This window comes from Bombina bombina, chromosome 1, assembly GCF_027579735.1.
Source record: "Bombina bombina isolate aBomBom1 chromosome 1, aBomBom1.pri, whole genome shotgun sequence".
In the NCBI taxonomy this organism is placed as follows: domain Eukaryota; kingdom Metazoa; phylum Chordata; class Amphibia; order Anura; family Bombinatoridae; genus Bombina; species Bombina bombina.
In genome coordinates this window covers 1,266,079,205-1,266,100,795 of record NC_069499.1, presented here as the reverse complement: position 1 = coordinate 1,266,100,795, position 21,591 = coordinate 1,266,079,205, and the positions used below count along the sequence as shown (strand labels likewise).

General features: G+C 39.1%; 1 protein-coding gene across 3 annotated transcripts in view; it reads left to right on the top strand.

Moving 5' to 3' along the window:
• KIAA0513 (KIAA0513 ortholog) overlaps window positions 1-21,591 on the top strand; it is a 428,805-nt gene that overhangs the window by 234,993 nt on the left and 172,221 nt on the right. For all 3 annotated transcript variants that reach the window (XM_053701111.1, XM_053701103.1, XM_053701120.1), the window contains one exon: window positions 3,630-3,729. In XM_053701111.1, the coding sequence (XP_053557086.1) occupies window positions 3,630-3,729 (100 nt within the window). The remainder of the gene's footprint in view (window positions 1-3,629; window positions 3,730-21,591) is intronic.

Here is a 21,591-nt window from a genome sequence, read left to right as displayed (position 1 = left end):
TTTTATATTGGTAGCCTGAGTTTCTTATCTAAATATAAGATTTATTGTATACCATAATTTTGCCTTTGTTGAAAAGGGGGGGGGGACACACATAAAAAAATAAATCTAAAACTGAGTTTGATAAATTGATATTACCTTAAAGGGACACTGAACCCAAATGTTTACTTTTGTAATTCAGATAGAGCATGCAATTTTAAACAACTTTCTAATTTACTCCTATTATCAATTTTTCTTCATTCTCTTGCTATCTTCATTTGAAAAAGAATGCATCTAAGTCTTTTTTTTTTTGGTTCAGAACTCTGGACAGCAGTTTTATTGGTGGATGAATTTATCCACCAATCAGCAAGAACAACCCAGGTTGTTCACCAAAAATGGGCCGGCATCTAAACTTACATTCTTGCAATTTAAATAATGATACCAAGAGAATGAAGGAAATTTGATGATAGGAGTAAATTAGAAAGTTGCTTAAAATGTCATGCTCTATCTGAATTACGAAAGAAAAAAATTGGGTTCAGTGTCCATTTAAAGACTCATATAGTCAGTAATGTGCAACTGAGCAGCAATTAAAAGGAATAGAAAAGTAAAAAATGAAATGTGCATGGGTGCATTTCAGTTTGAAATAGAAGCATTTTTGCAATGTAATTCCATTAGCAAAAATGCTTCTAGTAAAAGTTATTAATGTTTTTCAGTGACATACGCACATATCCTGTGAGGTCCCTTGCACCAGTATTCAAAACTACACTTTCTCAGAGAGCTGGCGGTGGAGTATATTGCTTTTGAGACATAATTTATGTCATACAAGGCATTGCTGACTCTCTGAGGTGTAGTGTTTGAGTGCTGATGCACAGGGCCTCACAGGATATGTGCGTATGCTGCAGAAAAACAATTATTTTTACTAGAAGCAATGGAAGTATAGTGCAAAAATGTTTCAATTACAAATGGAAATGCACCTATGCACATTTAATTTCTGACCGTTCTATCTTAAATGGCCATAATACCCAAATGTTTAAATACTTGAAAGTGATGCAGTATAGCTGTAAAAAGCTGACTAGAAAATATCACCTGAACATCTCTATGTAAAAAAGAAAGATATTTTACTTCAAAAGTTCCTCAGTAGCCACATCCCATTGTAAAGGACTTCTAAGCAACAAATCAGTATATCTGTCCCAGGACAGTGGAAGGAACGAGCTTACGTGCACACTCATCTTATTTTACAATGAAATCTCATGAGAGTTAAAGGGGCATTAAACCCAAAATCTTTCTTTCATGATTCATATAGAGAATACAAATTTAAGCAACATTACAAGTTACTTCTATTATTTATTTTGCTTCATTTTTTAGATATCCTTAGTTGAAGAAAAAGCAATGCACATGAGTGAGCCAATCACACGAGGCTTCTATGTTCAGCAACCAATCAGCAGCTACTGAGCATATCTAGATATGTTTTTCAGCAAAGAATATCAAGAAAATAAAACAAATTAGATAATAGAAGTAAATTAGAAAGATGTTTAAAATTGCATCCCCTTGATTAATGCTATGATCTGGATGCACATGGTGCACTAGTAAATATTTTTGAACACTTAACCCCTCGAGTGCTGTTTTTGTAGTCTTGTTTAAGGAATAGGTCCCTTTGGCCTTTATTTAATTTTTCCTGCAAAACACCAAAGAGAACAGTCATCTATCATTTATTTGACTTATTCATGCTTTTTAAGATTGTTCCATATTTTCTAAGGCTTTGGTATATAGGTAGTATTTTCAGGTTAAACATCCATTTTGGGCGCACTGCCCTAAACTAACTAAGACAGGGCGTCTCAGTAGACAGAGCTTCTATAATTTTACTTCTGACACTTAGCCTTTTGGATTTATTTACATAGATCTGTGAGCACCTTTGACTAGCATCTAAACATAATATGGCTGGCTCCTAATTTTCATATCAATTTGTTAAACCCTGCACTAAATATTAAGAGAGAGAGAAAAAAGTGTATTTTATGGTGTCTGTAAATCTTTCAATAAACTTTAGAGTGTTCCTTCCTCCTGAATTACTTGGTTTTGTTAACATAGAAATTAGATGGAGAATAAAACAGATCACAGTTTTCTTCTGTTGCCATGGCTTGCTTTTATTGAATGCACTGTATCAATTTTAAAGGGACAGGAGAGTCAAAATTAAACTTTAATGGATCAGATGAGAGATCATGCAATTTCTTTTATGTTAACTTATGTTATCAAATTAACTGTGTTCTCTTGGTATCTTTGTTGAAAAGCATGCATCCATATCCGCAGTACCAGGAATGCATTACTTGGAGCTAGCTAATTATTGGTGGCTAGACACGTTTGTCTTTTGTCATTAGCCCTTAAAGTAGCATTATTCAGCAACTTTCTACTTTACTCCTATTATCATTTTTTCTTCGTTCCCCTGCTATCTTTATTTGAAAAATAGGAATGTAAGCATAGGAGCTGGCCCATTTTTGGTTCAGCACATGGTAGCGCTTGCTGATTGGTGGCTACATTTAGCCACCAATCAGCAAGCGCTACCCAGGTGCTGAACCAAAAATGGTCCGGCTCCTATGCTTATGTTCCTGCTTTTTCAAATTTGGGTTTTGTGTCCCTTTAAAATATATATCCGATATTTCATCAGCATGTGTTTAAAGGGACAGTCTAGTCCAAAATAAACTTTTATTATTCAGATAGGGCATGTCATTTTAAACAGCTTTCCAATTTACTTTTAACACCAATTACTCTTTGTAATCTTGGTATTCTTAGTTGAAAGATAAACCTAGGAGGTTCATATGCTAATTTCTTAGACTTTAAAGGCCGCCTCTTATCTGAAAGCATATTGACAGTTTTTCACCACTAGAGGGTGTTAGTTCATGTGTATCATATAGATAACACTGTGCTCACACACATAGTTATTTAGGAGTCAGCACTGATTGGCTAAAATGCAAGTCTGTCAAAAGAACTGAAATAAGGGGGCAGTCTGCAGAGGCTTAGATACAAGGTAATCACAGAGATAAAATGTGTATTAATATAACCGTGCTGGTTATGTAAAACTGGGGAATGGGTAATAAAGGGATTATCTATCTTTTAAAACAATAACAATTCTGGTGTAGACTGTCCCTTTAAGTCTAGTATTGCATGAAAAAGGCTGAGCGGAAGCTAATTATTGTAAAGTGTTTGTGTAAATTGATACCTTTTATAAATATAGTTAACTGGCTGAAAAGAACAACTGCCACAGAAAAGTTATTTTAATAAGCAAATCACACCAATGTTTTCATTAAACAAAGATCTGTATTATACTCTGAAATATTCTCTTATAGATATAACACAAATTATATGTATTTTATTATTTATATCTCCAAATGGTTAATATTTATTTGTTAAAGAATAACCAAATCTGTGTGTAAAGCTTTTGTATATGCAGCAATATGTAGGTTATGCAAGAAGATTTTTTTTTAAAATTAGAATTTTGCATCTTCTGTGCTTCCATACTCTATATATTGTAGGAAAAGTATATTTGAATTAAGTATTTAGTAAATCTTTAGTGTGTACTAAAAATATATAAAAATAAAACTGATTTGCTTGAGGAAATCATAATTTTATAATATGCTCTTCTTATAAAAATTCTCCACCAGGGAAGACATGGACCAAGAGGAAAAGGCCAGGTTTGGAGAGCTTTGCAGTACAGAAAACGGAAAAGGAAGGGAGTGGTTTGCACGATTTGTCAGCGCCCAGGTAAAAGTCACATAACTAAAGGGACACTCAAGTTCAAAATTAAAGTTTTATGATTCAGATAGAGCATGCAATTTAAAAAAAAAATCCAATTTACTATCCATAACAAAATGTGCACAGTCTTTTTATATTTACACTTTTTAAGTTACCAGCGCCTACTGAGCATGTGCAAGAATTCACAGACTATGCATATATGCATTTGTGATTGGCTGATGGCTGTCACATGGTACAGGTGGAGTGGTAATGGACATAACTGAAATTTGTCAGAAAAAAATCTGCTACTCACTTGAAGTTCAGACTAAGTGCTATTGCATTGTCTTTTTATCATGCATCTGTTGATTATGTAAATGTACTGTATTTACTGGTTCTTTAAGCGATAATTTGTTGAATGTATACTCACAGATGAAATTGCATGACTACAATAGCATGGTTACTACTCGCCATGATGTTGTTACAGCAGCTGTTATGACAGTTTCTAAAGCTCCTCTATTTACACTGGGCACCTTCATTTTGGAGCTTAGATATTCTTGCAACATGTGACAGAAGCGGTGCACATTCGCAGATAGATATGTTGCGGGCACCTGTATTATGTGCTTTGTGCCAGCGTAAATGCTACAGAGTGGGACCTTACAGAGGCTGCATTGCATCACTAATTTTCAAACCTGTCTTCAGGCCTCCCTAACAGGCCAGATTTTGAGGATATCTGAACTGGAGCACAGGTGAAATAATCAGCAGATTAGTAAATATGGCTATTTTACCTGCTCTCAGCCAAGGTAATCCTGAAAACCTGGCCTGTTAGGGAGGCATGAGGACAGGTTTGAAAACCAGTGCTCTATATTAGCCTTAACAAAAATATGTAAACCTCCAGCTCTGTATTATGTGTGTGTTAACCCAAAGCACACAATACAGGTGTGAAAAAGCCTGTTATATCACTAACCTGTGTTCACCACTGCTGTCATAGGTTACAAGAATATAGGAGATTCCCCGATAATAAAAATATGGATTTTAAAGAGACAGTAAACCTAGAAAATAATGTTATATAAACCTGCACATAGTGCAGAATTATATAACAGCTTAGCGCCAGCTTTCTAAAGCAAGGGGTTAGAGAGATATTTTACTACGAAAACAGAACGCCGTTCCTGGCTCTACTGAGCGCGTCTTTTTTTTGGCCCTCCTAAGCGCATCGCGGCACGATGTCTAATCACAGCCGGCCCGATTGCGCTATTAAACTCAATGTAGCACGCTCCTGCTACCAGAGCCAGCTACATTGAGTTTAATAGCGCGATCAGGCGCGCTGGGATTAGACAGCGTGCCCGCGATGCGCTTAGAAGAAAAAAACAGACCCGCTCAGTAGAGCCAGGAGCAGCGTTCTGTTTTCGTAGTGAAATATTTCTCTAACCCTTTGCTTTAAAAAGCTGGCGCTAAGCTATTTGCAAAATTATATAACATTATTTGCTAGGTTTACTGTCCCTTTAACTTTTTTATACCTTGAAATATGTATAACTGGGCTTTGTTTGCCATGATCTAGTATCTCATCCTTTTCCTATTTGGGAAGAGTCTTGTTCAGCAATATTGTTACATAAAAAGTTCTGACATTTTGAAATGCAGAAAAGCAGAATTATTCTCTTTCTTTATGTGGAACAGTTAATTGCTCTCATGGGCTTGAGACGCACTAAATTTCACAGTTGTGCCTAGATGAGTTATGAGACTGCAGTGAAACTTATTATGTCTGTATATTTACAAAATATCCATTTATAATAATCTGCTGTGAGGATTCACCAGAATGTCAGTTAGCACACACTGTGCCTTTAATTAAATAGATCTCACCTGCTTCCTGCTCTCTTGCAACCTCACTGGCATCATTCTAATCAAAAAACATTATTAAAAATGAATGTGTGTGTGTATGTATGTATACACATACATACACACACACACACACATAATAAATATATATATATATATATATATATAGTATTAGGAGAAAGAAAAACGAGGAACTGCAGACTCTATTCCAAAGTGGTTAGTTTAATGAGCAGACAAGTGAAAGACACAGTCACAGTGTGCAGGGCTGGATCCGACGCGTTTCCCGCATGCTCACATGCGCTTCATCAGAGATCTAACGGTGTTCACCTGCTGTCAGGTTAAATACTGGTATTAGCCAATAGTGTGTAGGTAAAGCCTAATTGGTGTTGTGTGAACTAACATTGTGTACAAATGTTAAGTGCAAAAAAATCAAAGTGTGAAACTTACAAAAAAAGGTGTTGTTAAGCAGTGGTGTGATAGGCTGTACATCTAAATTAGAAAAAAATTGGCGTAGTTATATATTTCTGTGATTAGGTTTGAAGGTAGTGAAATATTACTGAAAGCTAAATGCATATATATGCATAGATAAATATATATATAAATCTTTAGGTTATTTCTTGCTAGTCTATATATATATATATATATATATATATATAATTATTTTTATTTTTTTTTGTTCTACAAGATATGACGAGTCCACGGATTTCATCCTTACTTGTGGGATTTATCCTCCTGCTAACAGGAAGTGGCAAAGAGCACCACAGCAGAGCTGTATATATAGCTCCTCCCTTCCCTCCACCCCCCAGTCATTCTCTTTGCCTGTGTCAGTAATAGGAAGAGGTAAAGTGAGGTGTTAGTTTTAGATTCTTCAATCAAGAAATTTTTTATTTTAAAATGGTACCGGTGAGTACTATTTTCCTCAGGGAGAAATCGTCAGTCTGGATTCCCAAGAGGAATGAAGAGATCTTTTTTCTGCCCTGAGGTTGATGATCTTAGCAGACGTTAGTAAGATCCATTCTGGTTCCCACAGCGCTTCTGAAGGTAGTGCAAGAAAAATCTTCAGTGTGGAGAACGGTGTCATGCTACAAGCAGCATTGAGGTATGTTCAGTCTTTTATTTCTGAGGAGACTTGTTATATCACAACTGGCTGACATTATTCCTTGTAAGGGAAGGGGTAAGCAGTAGACCTATATGGATTATGGTGGTACTGAAATTACTGTTTTATACATATTGATTACTACGGTTATGTAACTCAATAGGGGCTTGACACTGGGAGAGGCAGCTGTGACACTTTTTATATTTAATATTTGGCATAATGATATGTGTGTGAAGGTATTAGGGGACCACATGGCTTATTAAAACCGCTTCCCATGCGGTTATGGAGACAGTTAATGCGACGCCCACGGTGGGCAGGGCCTATTTTGCACGCTCAAACACGCAATTTTCTCATCACTAGAAGGCAGCAGGCACTAGCTCCGGTGGGGCCTAAATTTGAGGTGCAGGGGCTGTTATCGTTTTTTTAAAGTTTATTTACAAATAAAAAGACACTTTAAAAGGTGATTTAGCTTTTTCTCAAATTGTGCAATAATTTTTGGCTAATTTGAACTGTTTAGTATAATTTTTAGTGCTGAAGAATCGTTTTTGGTGCAGTACAGAAAAATTGTTGTGCTTTTATTATTTAAAGGCGCAGTACATTTGTGACAGACCCTTCTGTCAGTACTGAAAGAGTTAACTTTGTTCAGCTTTAAGAAGCTATTTTCTAAAGACAGGGTTGCTGGCATCAGCTATTGTGTACTGTAGTTAAGTTTAGTGATAAACATTCACATTGTTTAATCACATCCAGAGAGCAGACGCCTAACTGATAAGAAAGGCTCAAGTGTGTCTTGTGTTTAACTTGTTTATCTGCTTAAGTAATGTAATTCTATTGTGGCATGTCAAAGGGCATTTTCCCTCTATCTAATGTACAATATTCTTTCAACCCCCCATCTGGGGTCAGACCTGCATAAATACTGGGCATACAGCCTTCAATAAATGGCATTCTGTTTTACCTTCAATGTGGAGCCTGGTCTCATGTTTGAGGGGGGGGGGGGAACTGGCTGGGTTGTGAGTTGCTGATCCCATATTCAGGACAGCGTTCATCGGGTATTAACCCTTGGTATCCTGTTGGTACCGTAACAATTGGTGGCAAGCGACGGGAGGATCCTCATCGCCCAGAAGAGCAACTACACAAGCCAGTAACCTCAGGAAGAGGGGGATTCTTACAATACTGACTAAGATGGAAGGAGTACCAGGGACCGAAGGAACCAATGGGCCCAGCATATCAGACAGAACCCCCGAAGAAGCAAGCTTTGATCGGGCGGTTAAAATAAGACTGGCACATTATGGCCCCAACCCATCTGCGGAAATTATCGACCGGGTCATAGCAGCTGTGGAGGCCAACCTACTTCGCCAAAGCGGCGCTGCAGCAGCCTAAGTCACAGCAATCCCAGTGGAAAAGGGAAAAGTAAATTTTGCAGCTTTTAAAAACTTCCTGGAAACAGAAGGAGAGATTGATGGGTACCTTGCGGATTTTGAGAGGCAATGTGCACTTCACAAGGTACCCGCAGAGGACTGGGTCACTATATTATCTGGAAAATTATCCGGCCGGGCCAGTGAGGCTTTTCGGGCCATTCCAGATGAGGAAGTCGGGGATTATAATACTGTGAAAGAGGCTCTGCTCTCCAGGTATGCGGTTACACCGGAGGCATACCGGAGGCGGTTCAGAGACACTGTTAAATTAGCTGGTGATTCCTACATTGAGTGGGCATGAAAGGTGCACAGAAGCTCACTGGATGGCGGGGTGCCAAGCCGTATCTGGGGAAGAGGTGCTGCAGCTATTCCTGTTGGAACATTGCTTTGACAAGTTATCAGCAGGAGTTAGAGAGTGGGTTCGGGACCGTAAACCCTCCACCCTGCATGAAGCTGCTCGCCTGGCAGATGAGTATACGGATGCCCGCAAACTGGACACTGCTACCACTAAGCCCCCTGCTAGAGTGGGGTACAGACCCCCAGTCACCCAAGCAGCTGCAGTTACCAACCCCCGGCGCACCGCTATACCACACGGCCTCCGGCCACGAACTACCCTCAGAGAGCCCGGTTCAATTCACGGGGCTACTCACAACCTATTTGGTGCTTTGGATGTAAGCAACTAGGGCACAAAAGACCAGAGTGTCCCCTAAACGCAGCGAACCAAGTACGGTCCTGGAGAAGACCCGCCGGCGGAATCCCACGTAACCCTCAGCCTGCGGCCCACTACGTAGAGGAGCAAGAATGCTGGGGCATCCTACATGAAGCAGACCCCGTGCAAGCTGCCCACCGGAATAACCGGCAACTGGTTAAAGTGAATGGGAAGGAGGTCAGTGGTCTACGGGATACTGGTGCTACCATGACCTTGCTTCAAAAGAACTTGGTGTCTGAGAAACAGCACACTGGAGACACTGTGGCTGTGAGGGTAGCAGGGGGCACTGTGTTCCGCCTACCTGTTGCCAGGGTACATTTGGATTGGGGAGGGGGCGCTAGACCTGTGAATGTGGGGGTCAAGAAGGACTTACCTGCTGATGTTTTCCTTGAAAATAACTTGGCCCCCCTTGTTTCTGCCTATGCTCCCATGGGTCCCACCGATGTTAACCCTGTGCCTACCCGTGCCCAGATCCGTGCCACAGAGACTGACCCACCTGCTGCTAAGCTGAGCTCAGTAAATCCCTATCCGCTATTGATACGTGGGAGTCCCGTTACAATGCGCTGATGAAGGAGAAGAGACAAGTAGAGGATGAAATGGTCACGATAAACAATCACGTAACAGTGCTAGCGGGAGAGAAGAGGAGCGCAGAGGAAAAAGCACGTTTAGAACGGGAATCTCTGCTAGACAAGCTGCACCGACAGACTGCAGAAAACACCAGCTTGAGAATGGAACATGAAACATTAAAGACAAACTTAGCGACACTGGAGGAGAAGCTGGCACTGGCTCATAGTGAGGTGCAGCAACTCAAGGGCACCCTATGTCAGTATGAAGGGATTGTGGATACCTATAAAGAGCAGGTACAAAAAACTCGTAAAGGAAGCTGATGAGATTTTGAAGGACTGTTTAGCCCTAGTCTGGGCACTGAAGAAGTTGAACCCTTATTTATACGGGCAGGAATTCTCTCTCATAACGGGAATACAGATGGATTGCCCCGGCAAACTGACATGCCTACCACCTCCTAGTCCGGTCATCCCCAGGTTGACCCGCCAAAGGGTCAAGCCGGGTCTGCCAGAGTGTTCCATAAGGGGGGAGCTATGTGACAGACCCTTCTGTCAGTACTGAAAGAGTTAACTTTGTTCAGCTTTAAGAAGCTATTTTCTAAAGACAGGGTTGCTGGCATCAGCTATTGTGTACTGTAATAAAGTTTAGTGATAAACATTCACATTGTTTAATCACATCCAGAGAGCAGACGCCTAAGTGATAAGAAAGGCTCAAGTGTGTCTTGTGTTTAACTTGTTTATCTGCTTAAGTAATGTAATTCTATTGTGGCATGTCAAAGGGCGTTTTCCCTCTATCTAATGTACAATATTCTTTCAACCCCCCATCTGGGGTCAGACCTGCATAAATACTGGGCATACAGCCTTCAATAAATGGCATTCTGTTTTACCTTCAATGTGGAGCCTGGTCTCATGTTTGAGGGGGGGGGGGAACTGGCTGGGTTGTGAGTTGCTGATCCCATATTCAGGACAGCGTTCATCTGGTATTAACCCTTGGTATCCTGTTGGTACCGTAACAACATTCTTTTCAGAAAATTCTTTGAATCAATAAATAAGGTTAAAAACGACTATTGTGGCTATTGCTAGTCTGTTTAACATATCTGAACTTGAGGTAACTCCTTGTTCTATGTGTTTAGAGACCATTGTGGAACCCCCTCTTACTTTGTGTACCTCTTGTAAAGAAAGGGCCTTACAATGTAAAAAGCATATTTTATGTAAAGAAAGTGTGCTTAAGGATGTTCTCAGTCTGAAGAGAATCAAGATATGCCGCCTAATTCTCCCCAAGTGTCACAACCTTTAACGCCCACCCAAGCGACGCCGAGTTCCTCAACCGCGTCTAATTCTTTTACTCTGCAGGATATGGCTGCAGTTATGTCAACTACCCTTACAGATGTATTATCTAAGTTACCAGTGTTACAGGGTAAACACAGTAGGACAGGAATCAATGTGAATACTGAGTCCTCTGATGCTTTGTTGGCTATTTCCGATGTGCCCTCACAGGGATCTGAGTTGGGGGTCACGGAACTTTTGTCTGAGGGAGAACTTTCGGAATCGGGAAGTGTGTTACCTCAGACATATTCGGACGTCATGTCCTTTAAATTTAAGCTGGAACACCTCCGCCTGTTACTTCGGGAGGTCTTAGCGACTCTGGATGACTGTGACTCTATTATGGTACCACCAGAGAAATTGTGTAAAATGGACAAATATCTGGAAGTTCCCGCTTACACTGATGTTTTTCCGGTTCCCAAGAGAATCTCGGAGATTATCAAGAAGTAGTGGGACAGACCGGGTATACCATTCTCCCCTCCTCCTAATTTTAAGAAAACGTATCCCATATCAGACACCATTCGAGACTTTTGGCAGACTGTCCCTAAGGTGGAGGGAGCTATATCTACCCTGGCTAAGTGTATAACTATTCCTATTGAGGACAGCTGTGCCTTCAAAGACCCTATGGATAAGAAATTAGAGGGTCTTCTAAAGAAATTATTTATTCATCAGGGTTTCCTTTTACAACCGACAGCCTGCATTGTTCCAGTTACTACTGCAACGGCTTTCTGGTTTGATGCCTTAGAAGAGTCTCTTAAAATTGAGACCCCTTTAGAGGATATTTTAGATAGAATTAAGGCTCTCAAGCTAGCTAATTCTTTTATCACAGATGCAGCCTTTCAAATTGCTAAGTTGGCAGGTAAAAATGCAGGATTTGCCATTTTAGCGCGTAGAGCGTTATGGTTAAAATCGTGGTCTGCCGATGTGTCATCTAAGTCAAAGCTCTTGGCTATTCCTTTCAAGGGTAAGACCCTATTCGGGCCTGAGTTGAAGGAAATCATTTCTGACATTACTGGAGGTAAAGGTCATCTTCTACCTCAGGATAAGTCTGTTAAGATGAGGGGTAAACAAAATAATTTTCGTTCCTTTCGGAACTTTAAAGGAGTACCCTCTTCTTCCTCTGGAATTCAAAAGTTTTCTCCCAAGAGGGAGATTTCTTCTTTCATGATCGTCTGTAGACCAGATAAAAAGAGAGGCGTTCTTACGTTGTGTAAAAGACCTCTCTACTATGGGAGTAATTCATCCCATTCCAAGACTAGAACAGGGACAGGGGTTTTACTCAAATCTTTTCGTGGTTCCCAAAAAGAGGGAACGTTCAGACCTATTTTAGATCTCAAGAGTCTAAACAAGTTTCTCAGAGTCCCATCTTTCAAGATGGAGACTATCCGAACAATTTTACCAATGATCCAGGAGGGTCAATATATGACTACCGTGGACTTGAAGGATACATACCTTCATATTCCTATCCACAAGGATCATCATCAGTACCTAAGGTTTGCCTTCCTGGACAAACATTTTCAGTTCGTGGCTCTTCCCTTCGGGTTCGCCACAGCACCCAGGATCTTCACGAAGGTTCTAGGGTCCCTTCTGGCGGTTCTCAGGCTGCGGGGCATAGCAGTGGCACCTTATCTGGACGATATTTTGATTCAGGTGTCGACTTATCATCTAACAAAGTCTCATACAGACACAGTGTTGTCCTTTCTGAGAACTCACGGATGGAAGGTGAATCTAGAAAAGAGTTCACTAATTCCACAGACAAAGTTTCCCTTCTTGGGAACTCTGATAGATTCTATAGCCATGAAGAATTTTCTGACGGAGGTCAGAAAGTCAAAGATTCTATATACATGCCGAGCCCTTCAGTCCAATCCTCGGCCATCAGTGGCTCAATGTATGGAGGTAATTGGATTGATGGTGGCGGCAATGGACATCATTCCGTTTGCTTGGTTTAATCTCAGACCACTGAAACTGTGCATGCTCGGACAGTGGAATGGGGACTATGCAAATTTATCGCCTCCGATAAATCTGGACCAAGAGACCAGAAACTCTCTTCTTTGGTGGTTGTCGCCGGATCATCTGTCCCAAGGGACGTGTTTCCGCAGACCCTCGTGGGTGATAGTGACAACGGACGCCAGTCTACTAGGCTGGGGTGCAGTCTGGAATTCCCTGAAGGCTCAGGGTGTACTCAGGTGGAGTCTCTACTTCCAATCAATATTCTGGAATTGAGAGCAATATTCAATGCGCTTCAGGCGTGGCCTCAGTTGGCTTTGGCCAAATTCATCAGATTCCAGTCGGACAACATCACGACTGTGGCTTACATCAATCATCAGGGAGGAACGAGGAGTTCCTTAGCGATGACAGAAGTATCCAAGATAATTCAATGGGCGGAGGCCCACTCTTGTTATCTGTCAGCAATCTACATCCCAGGAGTGGACAACTGGGAAGCGGACTTTTTAAGCGACAGGCTTTTCATCCGGGGGAGTGGGAACTCCATCCGGAGGTATTTGCCTCACTGATTCTCCAATGGGGCAGACCGGAATTGGATCTGATGGTGTCTCGACAGAATACCAAGCTCCCAAGATACGGATCCAGGTCGAGGGATCCTCAGGCCAAACTGATAGATGCCTTGGCAGTGCCTTGGTTGTTCAACCTTGCTTATGTCTTTCCATTGTTTCCTCTCCTTCCCCGGGTGATTGCTCGGATCAAACAGGAAAGAGCTTCAGTAATTCTAATCGCGCCTGCGTGGCCACGCAGGACTTGGTATGCAGATCTAGTGGACATGTCCTCTCTGCCTCCGTGGAAACTTCCAGTGAGACAGGACCTTCTCATTCAAGGTCCTTTCCAACATCCAAATCTAGTTTCTCTGCAGCTGACTGCTTGGAGATTGAACGCTTGATTTTATCTAAGCGGGGTTTCTCTGATTCGGTCATCGATACTTTTATTCAGGCACGTAAGCCTGTCACCAGAAAGATCTATCATAAGATATGGCGTAAATATCTTTTTTGGTGTGAATCCAAGGGCTTCTCATAGAGTAAAGTTAGGATTCCCAGGATTCTGTCTTTTCTCCAAGAAGGATTGGAGAAAGGTTTATCAGCGAGTTCCTTAAAGGGACAAATTTCTGCTTTGTCAATTTTGCTTCACAAACGTTTGGCAGATGATCCAGACGTTCAGTCTTTTTGTCAGGCTCTAACCAGAATTAAGCCTGTATTTAGACCAATTGCTCCACCCTGGAGTTTGAATCTAGTTCTTAATGTTCTTCAAGGGGTTCCGTTTGAACCCATGCATTCCATAGATATTAAGTTGTTATCTTGGAAAGTTTTGTTTTTGGTTGCTATTTCTTCTGCTCGTAGAGTTTCTGAGCTTTCAGCATTACAATGAGATTCACCTTATCTTATCTTCCATTCTGATAAGGTGGTTTTACGTACCAAACCTGGTTTCCTACCTAAGGTTGTTTCTAATAAGAATATTAATCAGGAAATCGTTGTTCCTCCATTAGGACCTAACCCTTCTTGTAAGAAGGAGCGTATGTTGCATAACCTGGACGTGGTCCGTGCCCTGAAGTTTTACTTGCAGGCGACTAAGGATTTCCGTCAATCATCTTCATTATTCATTTTTTTTTTCTGGAAAGTGTAGGGGTCAGAAAGCTACGGCTACCTCCCTTTCTTTTTGGCTGAAGAGTATCATCCGTCTGGCATATGAGACTGCTGGACAGCAGCCTCCTGAAAGAATTACGGCTCATTCTACTAGGGCTGTGGCTTCCTCATGGGCATTTAAAAACGATGCTTCTGTTGAACAGATTTGCAAGGCTGCGACTTGGTCGTCTCTTCACACTTTTTCCAAATTTTCCAAATTTGATACTTTTGCTTCTTCTGAGGCTGGTTTTGGGAGAAAGGTTCTTCAAGCAGTGGTTCCTTCCGTTTAGGTTCCTGTCTTGTCCTTCCCTTTCATCCATGTCCTGTAGCTTTGGTATTGTAAGGATGAAATCCGTGGACTCGTCATATCTTGTAGAAGAAAAGTAAATTTATGCTTACCTGATAAATTAATTTCTTCTACGATATGACGAGTCCACGGCCCACCCTGTCATTTTTAAGACAGATTTAAATTATATCATATTTTTTATAAACTTCAGTCACCTCTGCACCTTTGGCTTTTCCTTTCTCTTCCTAATTTCGGTCGAATGACTGGAGATGGAGGGAAGGGAGGAGCTATATATACAGCTCTGCTGTGGTGCTCTTTGCCACTTCCTGTTAGCATGAGGATAAATCCCACAAGTAAGGATGAAATCCGTGGACTCGTCATATCGTAGAAGAAATTAATTTATCAGGTAAGCATAAATTTACTTTTTTAATTAATATATATATATATATATATATATATATATATATGTGTGTGTGTGTGTCGTTGTATATGTGTATATATGTATTAATATATATATGTGTGTGTGTGTGTGTGTGTGTGTATGTATATGTGTGTGTGTATGTGTATATATATATATATATATATATATATATATATATATATATATATACGACCTGCTTCTTGCGTCCTCTACCATCACCTCCTCTCATTCTAGACTACAGGACTTCTCTCGTGCGGCACCAACCCTCCTCCTTTAAACGTTCCCTAAAAAGCTTTCTGTTCAGGGAAGCTTATCACCCAACTTATCAACAAACTAACTTAACTAACAGTTGCCCTCTATCTCCTCACTGATATCATTCTCACCTCTGCAGTCCCCACCTTCTCTTTCCCATCCTCCTACCCGTCTAGATTGTAAGTTCCCATGGGAATAGGGCCCTCAATTCCCCCTGTATTTGTCTGTAAAATTTTGTGTCTTATCGTATTGTTTCTCCACTGTACTGTTATCCTTGTACCCATGGGCAGCGTTGCGGAATCTGTTGACGCTTTATAAATAAAGAATAATAATAATATGTATATGTGTGTGTGTATATATACTTATATATACTGTATAATGCTCAAATAACAAACGATTGCAGTATGCAGTGATACCTTTTTTATTGGACTAACATAATATTTCAAAGACAAGCTTTTGAGAGTTTTCCTCCCTTCCTCAGGTCTGAAGCAATACTGATCTGATATAGATACATATCACATACAACAAATGAAAAAAATATAAACTGAGTTCTATGTTTTTTTTTCCTCTCTAAATAAACTGTTATGATTGGACAGTAATGGGGAGTTTCTGATATGTCTCACAAACCCCACATAGGACTTAACATCTTTTTATATATATATATATATATATATATATATATATATATATATATATATATATATATATATATATATATATATATATATATATATAATATATATATATATATATATATATCGTTATAATTATGCATATGCCAGACATTTCTGTAACTTCCTGTAGCATCTCTTATAGAAGGCTAATTTATCTTCCATCTTTCTTTAATACCGTTGCAAGCAGCCTAACACCTTTCAACTTCACAATCTCTTTGTTGTGGTTTTTCTATTTCTTTCATGTAATTGGCAAGAGTCCGTGAGCTAGTGACGTATGGGATATACAATCCTACCAGGAGGGGCAAAGTTTCCCAAACCTCAAAATGCCTATAAATACACCCCTCACCATACCCACAATTCAGTTTTACAAACTTTGCCTCCTATGGAGGTGGTGAAGTAAGTTTGTGCTAAGATTTCTACGTTTATATGCGCTTCTCAGCATTTTTGAAGCCTGTTTCCTCTCAGAGTACAGTGAATGTCAGAGGGATGTGAAGGGAGTATCACCTATTGAATTCAATGGTTTTCCTCACGGGGATCTATTTCATAGGTTCTCTGTTATTGGTCGTAGAGATTCATCTCCTACCTCCCTTTTCAGATCGACGATATACTCTCATATTCCATTACCTCTACTGATAACCGTTTCAGTACTGGTTTGGCTATCTGCTATATGTGGATGGGTGTCTTCAGGTAAGTATGTTTTCGTTACTTAAGACACTGTCGGCTATGGTTTGGCACTTTATGTATTTATATAAAGTTTTAAATATATGTTTTGTACTTATTTTTGCCATGATTCAGGTTTCAGTATATTTCCTTTTGCAGACTGTCAGTTTCATATCTGGGAAATGCATTTTTTAGATATTTATTTGTTACCTGGGGTGTAGTCTTTTTTCGATTGACTGTCATTTGTCAAATTCGCAGGCAGAATTAGGCTCGCGAGGGCGTAAAACGCTAAAGTTTATTGCGTCATTTTTGGCGCAAGATTTTTTTGGCACGAAGTTACGTTCATTGACGCAAATTCGTCATTTCCGGTGTCTTAGTTGACGCCGGGTCCTTTCACAAGGTTGTGTCATCTATGACGCGAGTGTGTCATTTCCGGACGTTTTTGGCGGAAAAAAATATTTTTCTGATTGTTGTGCGTCATACTTGGTGCCAAATATTTTCATTATTTTAGACCCCATTCCTATTTGCCTCTTGCCTTTTTTTATGTCAGAGGGCTATTCTGTTTCCCATTCCTGAAACTGCCATATAAGGAAATTGATCATTTTGCTTTATATGTTGTTTTTTTTTCTCTTACATTTGCAAAATGTCTCAATCTGATCCTGTCTCAGAATTCACTGTTGGATCCCTGCTGCCTGATAACAGTTCTACCAAAGCTAAGTGCATTTGTTGTAAACTTGTGGAGATTATACCTCCAGCTGTGGTTTGTAATAGTTGTCATGATAAACTTTTACATGCAGAAAATTTATCCATCAGTAGTAGTTCATTACCTGTTGCTGTTCCCTCAACATCTAATGCACAAGATATACCTGTAAATTTAAAAGTATTTATTTCTGATTCTATACAGAAGCCTTTGTCTGCCATTCCGCCTTCTAATAAACGTAAAAGGTCTTTTAAAACGTCTTATAACGATGATGAATTTTCAAATGACCAAAAACATACTGAATTATCTTTCTCTGATGAGGATCTTTCTGATTCAGAAGATCCTGCCTCAGATATTGACACTGATAAATCCTCTTATTTATTTAAATTGGAGTATATTCGTTCTTTGTTAAAAGAAGTGTTGATTACATTGGATATGGAGGAAACTAGTCCTCTTGATATTAAAACTAGTAAACGTTTAAATTCTGTTTATAAACCTCCTGTGGTTATTCCAGAGGTTTTTCCAGTTCCTGATGCTATTTCTGATATGATTTCTTAGGAATGGAATATGCCTGGTACTTCTTTTATTACCTCTTCAAGGTTTAAAAAGTTGTATCCTTTGCCAGAAGTTAGATTGGAGTTTTGGGAAAAGATCCCCAAAGTTGATGGGGCTATCTCTACTCTTGCTAAACGTACTACTATTCCTACGGAAGATAGTACTTCTTTTAAAGATCCTTTAGATAGGAAACTTGAATCTTATCTAAGGAAAGCTTATTTATATTCAGGACATCTTCTTAGGCCTGCTATTTCTTTGGCTAATGTTGCAGCTGCTTCAACTTTTTGGTTGGATACTTTAGCACAACAGGTATTGGATCATGATTTGTCTAGCATTGTTAAGTGGATTCAACATGCTAATAATTTCATTTGTGATGCAATTTTTAATATTATCAAAATTGATGTTAAATCTATGTCTTTAGCTATTTTAGCTAGAAGAGCTTTGTGGCTCAAATCTTGGAATGCTGATATGACTTCTAAGTCCAGATTGCTATCTCTTTCTTTCCAAGGTAATAAATTATTTGGTTCTCAGTTGGATTAAATAATCTCAACTGTTCCTAGGGGGGAAGGGAGTTTTTTTGCCTCAGGATAAAAAACCTAAGGGGAAATCTAAAGCTTTTAACATAAACCTAATCCTTCCCCCAAGGATTCTGCTTCCAATTGGAAGCCGCCTTCAAATTGGAATAAATCCAAGCCATTTAAGAGATCAAAACCAGCCCCCAAGTCTGCATGAAGGTGCGGCCCTCATTCCAGTTCAGCTGGTAGGGGGCAGATTAAAATTTTTCAAAGATGTTTGGATCAATTCGGTCAAAAATCATTGGATTCATAGTATTGTCTCTCAGGGGTACAGAATAGGATTCAGAGTAAGACCGCCTGTGAAAAGATTTTTTCTCTCACGAAGACATGGTTGGAGGATCAATTTACCAAAAAGTTCTTTGATTCCTCAGACAAGGGTAACCTTTTTAGGTTTTCAGATAGATTCAGTGTCCATGACTTTGTCTCTAACAGACAAGAGACGTTTGAAATTGGTTGCAGTCTGTCGGAATATGCGGTCTTGTCAGTATATGGCTGGGTTATAACACAATATATTTAATAATTATCCTTTAAACTAAACCCCAATAAAATATGCATATACCAAACCATAAAATTAATATAAATTCCTGAATTATTTTTATTAGCTAATATCTATAGACACATCGAAATATATTTGTAGGAACCAGAATATGAGTCAAACTATACAGTGTTTAATTTATTTTAATAATGCTATACTCTTTACAAAGCAAACCAAATTATAACTTATAACTAACCTTATTCACAATTGAATTTCATTCAATTAACCCAATGAGATCCCAAGATATTAGCCACTAACATTCAGACTGGTACAATTTTAACAGTGCTTAGTTAAACTATAGGACAATATACACTCTAATTATAACATCAGAACTAGTATCTATTATTTGTGCAAACAACCAATTGTCTATGCTAATTTCTCTAAGCTGAAATAAATTCTTAGTTACTTACAATTAAGACCAATTCTGAGTTATAAATCTATATTTGCAAAGATAAACTACTTAGCATACAAAAGACAAGCTTAACACTATACAGGATTTTGACGATCGGGGGCAGCAGACAGAGACAAACACAGTTTCATTTAATCATTTCTAACATTTAAAATAATTTCTTTAAAATGTCTCATTTAAAATGTTATAATTTCTTTCTATTACTAAATTACATGTTCAAATGTACTGTGTTATGTCACATTATTCATTCTGATTATTTTAATATGAAACATCAGTATTATTTCTAATATCATAATACATCAAAGTAATTTATACTGCTAACTTATTCCAAAATTAATAGCATTTAAAATCCTGATATATATATTCATACAAATACAGCATGTTTCACATTCAGTGTACTACTTCCTGAATATATAAATTGATGCCCATGTCCAATTGTCTGTAACCAAATAAATAATTGTTAGAATGATTAGAATGCTCATTTTAAATCCCAAAACATTCTATGCTTCCAATATATATATAAAAACATCTTGAAATTTTAGCTATCAGGTCTCCATGTTTAATATGTGTCTGAATATACTGTACATATATATATATATATATATATACATTCATACAAAATACAGCAGATAAAACATTGTTCTACAAGAAACAAAATTATACCAGTTATATTTTCAGTGTTACAATGTAACATGTGTTTTTGCTGGTCAAACTTTTATTGCTTCAGTACACAGGCAGGGGTAATTAACAAGTCTATGCTTATCACTATACAGTCAGAATTTACTTGCTTATTTGACTTTATGCCCAGAATGTCGTCTCCATACATTTCATGCTGTGTGCTGATTTGGCTGACCATCAGGCCCTTGTTTGCTACCCCCTGTAGGGCTGTGGGCTTCAAAAGCTATGTTAATCAGGAAGAAGTGTCTGCACCCAGCCAAAACCATTTGGCAGAGGGGGCTGTGTTTTACAGTGAATAGAACTGTTGTAAATAGCCTCATATATAATTAATCATGTGGTCCCAGCAACAATATATATGAAAAAAAAAAATATATATATATATATATATATGGTTCTTGCACCCACTCCTGTCTTGGGTTAACTGCCTATGACTCTGGTGATGGCACAGCTTTTTGTGAGTGCTATTTAGCACCCAGGGTTGGCATGTTGCTGGGTCATGGGATGTGTACCTGGTCCGGTTTTGGAGTGCAGTCCCCTTTCCGTGTTTTGTATGTTGCTGGGTGATTACATATACCTGTGCACCCCTTCCTTGTTCCCAGTTTGTCTGGCTTCGAGAGCCTGCATTGTGTGGCTGTGTTAGGGACTCAGGTTGTGATGTCCTAACAAGGACTTGTGTATATATAGTAGTGTATATATAGGGATTGTTGCTCTGTATATGTCTAATCAGATAAAGAATATCAATACCTGATAGGACAATAATGAGACATTTATGAGAAGATGCTTAACTGTTATGATCAATATATTTGAAAGTTGATCAAAATAATAAGCGACAAAAGGATAAGGATTACTGATTGGAGCAGACCTCAGAGTATACTTACGAGTAAATGTGTAGCATAAGTAAATTGGTAAACTTCGAATAAAGTCACTTTTAGTCTTCAGCCGTTTTTCACGCACTCACACATGTATACATAAAATATTTACAGTCCCATACATATCGCTGTAATCCTTTTTTCAGTAATGAGGTTTAGGTAGTGAATTTCCCCAATAGCTAATATATGCAGTCTTTTGTGTGACAATATTATCCATGGTAAGTATCAGAATAGCAGAAGATTACCTTAGCTGGACACCTACAGCAATATCTGTTGATACGGAGAGGAGCTAACAGCTGAACCGGTCCGTTCCGAGGTTGCGGTGTGAGTGCGACTTCCGGAACGCTGAGATGTAGATCCGGCGGCACCTTGATACAACTTATGCTGAAGGCAAATACGGAGCTGAGAAACAGACACAAATACTCCAAACAAGAATGCTCGAATGGTAAAATTATATATAAGCTGATGAGGGCTTGACAGATCCTTTAGGTAATAAATGTTTGGCAGATATAGGAAATCCCAAGCATGGATCTGTAGAAAGAATTAGGTCTGGTACTTCCACACATAAGTGCTTCAATTTTCAGGCAAGGAAATGGTACACTGAACTCCTATATATAGGGAGAAACAAGTACCTGGTCGTGGATATACCTTAAAGGTATATCACACAGGTGTTGGAAAGGACCTTGACGTGGTGCCTGAGCTTGTCCCATTTGGCC